General features: G+C 71.4%; 1 protein-coding gene across 2 annotated transcripts in view; it reads left to right on the top strand.

The window, feature by feature from the left end:
* Positions 1-344: 344 nt before the first annotated feature.
* The window catches only part of MSL3 (MSL complex subunit 3), a 19225-nt gene continuing 18548 nt past the window's right edge, over positions 345-1021 (top strand). Inside the window, exon 1 of one of the 2 annotated variants that reach the window (XM_003793050.3) lies at positions 345-551. In XM_003793050.3, the coding sequence (XP_003793098.1) occupies positions 450-551 (102 nt within the window). In that variant the 5' untranslated portion in view covers positions 345-449. Of the gene's footprint in view, positions 552-795; positions 954-1021 lie in introns of those variants that run through there. The other variant, XM_012807171.2, reaches the window with a different exon arrangement.

The raw sequence follows: 1021 nt of genomic DNA on the forward strand, positions 1-1021 counted from the left end.
GTGGGCAGACGCTGTCCAGCCTCGCGGCCGCCGGGCGCCCACCCTAGGCCGGCTCTCTCCCTAGGCGCCCCCACGATCCAGCCAGAGAACGCGCACGTGGGCGAAGCCTGGAGGCCGCGGGGACCCTTTCCCATGGGGACGAGCGGAGACGTTCGGCTGGCAGACCTTGCCCAAGGGGTCGCTCTGCCCGGCCGCACCCCTCCGGGGGCCCCGGCCGGGACACGCGGGGTCGCGCCCGGTCGGTAGCGCGCGCTCCCGAAACCTCTGAGGTCCCTGCGGCAGCACGGGGCGGGCGAAGGAGGGGCCGAGGGCGGGGCGGCTGCAGCCTCCGCCACTCCCGGTCCCCCCCGGCCGCAGTGCACCGCCTCCCCGCCCCCGCCCCCGCCCGGCCTTCCCCACGGCGCGCGCTCCGCCCGCCCCGGAGCCTCGCCCTCCGCCACGATGAGCAAATGAGCGCGAGCGAGGGCATGAAATTTAAATTCCACTCAGGGGAGAAAGTGCTGTGCTTCGAGCCTGACCCCACCAAGGCGCGAGTGCTGTACGATGCCAAGGTGCTGCCACGGAGGGACAGGGAGGAGGCGCGGGCCGGGGGACCTGGGGACCGGAGGCGGGGGAGGACCACGGCGCGGAGCGCGGGGACCGGCCGGCCTCCTCGGCCTGCAAGGACCAGTGCGGGCGGCAGGGGGTGCTCGCGAGGCACCGAGCGTGGGAGTGGGCGCGGGGCACGCGGCGCTTCCGCTTCCTCCAGGAGTGCGGGGCCGCGCACGCGCGCTGGGAAACGGCGCACCTCCAGTGTTCTGAGTTCGGAGTAACGGTTTTCTCCCGCGACGCCAACGCCAGCCGCGGGTGAAGCAGGTCTCTTGACTACGGCCTCAGCCATCGTCTTAATATCTCATCTTATGCGGCGCAATGCCACGAGAGTTCCTGTGGGACGCCCTTGCCGTCCGACTCAGGTCCTAATCCATGGTTCTACGGCGGTGGCCGCTGATTTGCGATAGGGTCCCTAGTCTGATTTTGGCTT

Source organism: Otolemur garnettii, unplaced genomic scaffold (assembly GCF_000181295.1).
Source record: "Otolemur garnettii isolate 467f Iridium unplaced genomic scaffold, OtoGar3 scaffold00065, whole genome shotgun sequence".
Lineage (NCBI taxonomy): Eukaryota > Metazoa > Chordata > Mammalia > Primates > Galagidae > Otolemur > Otolemur garnettii.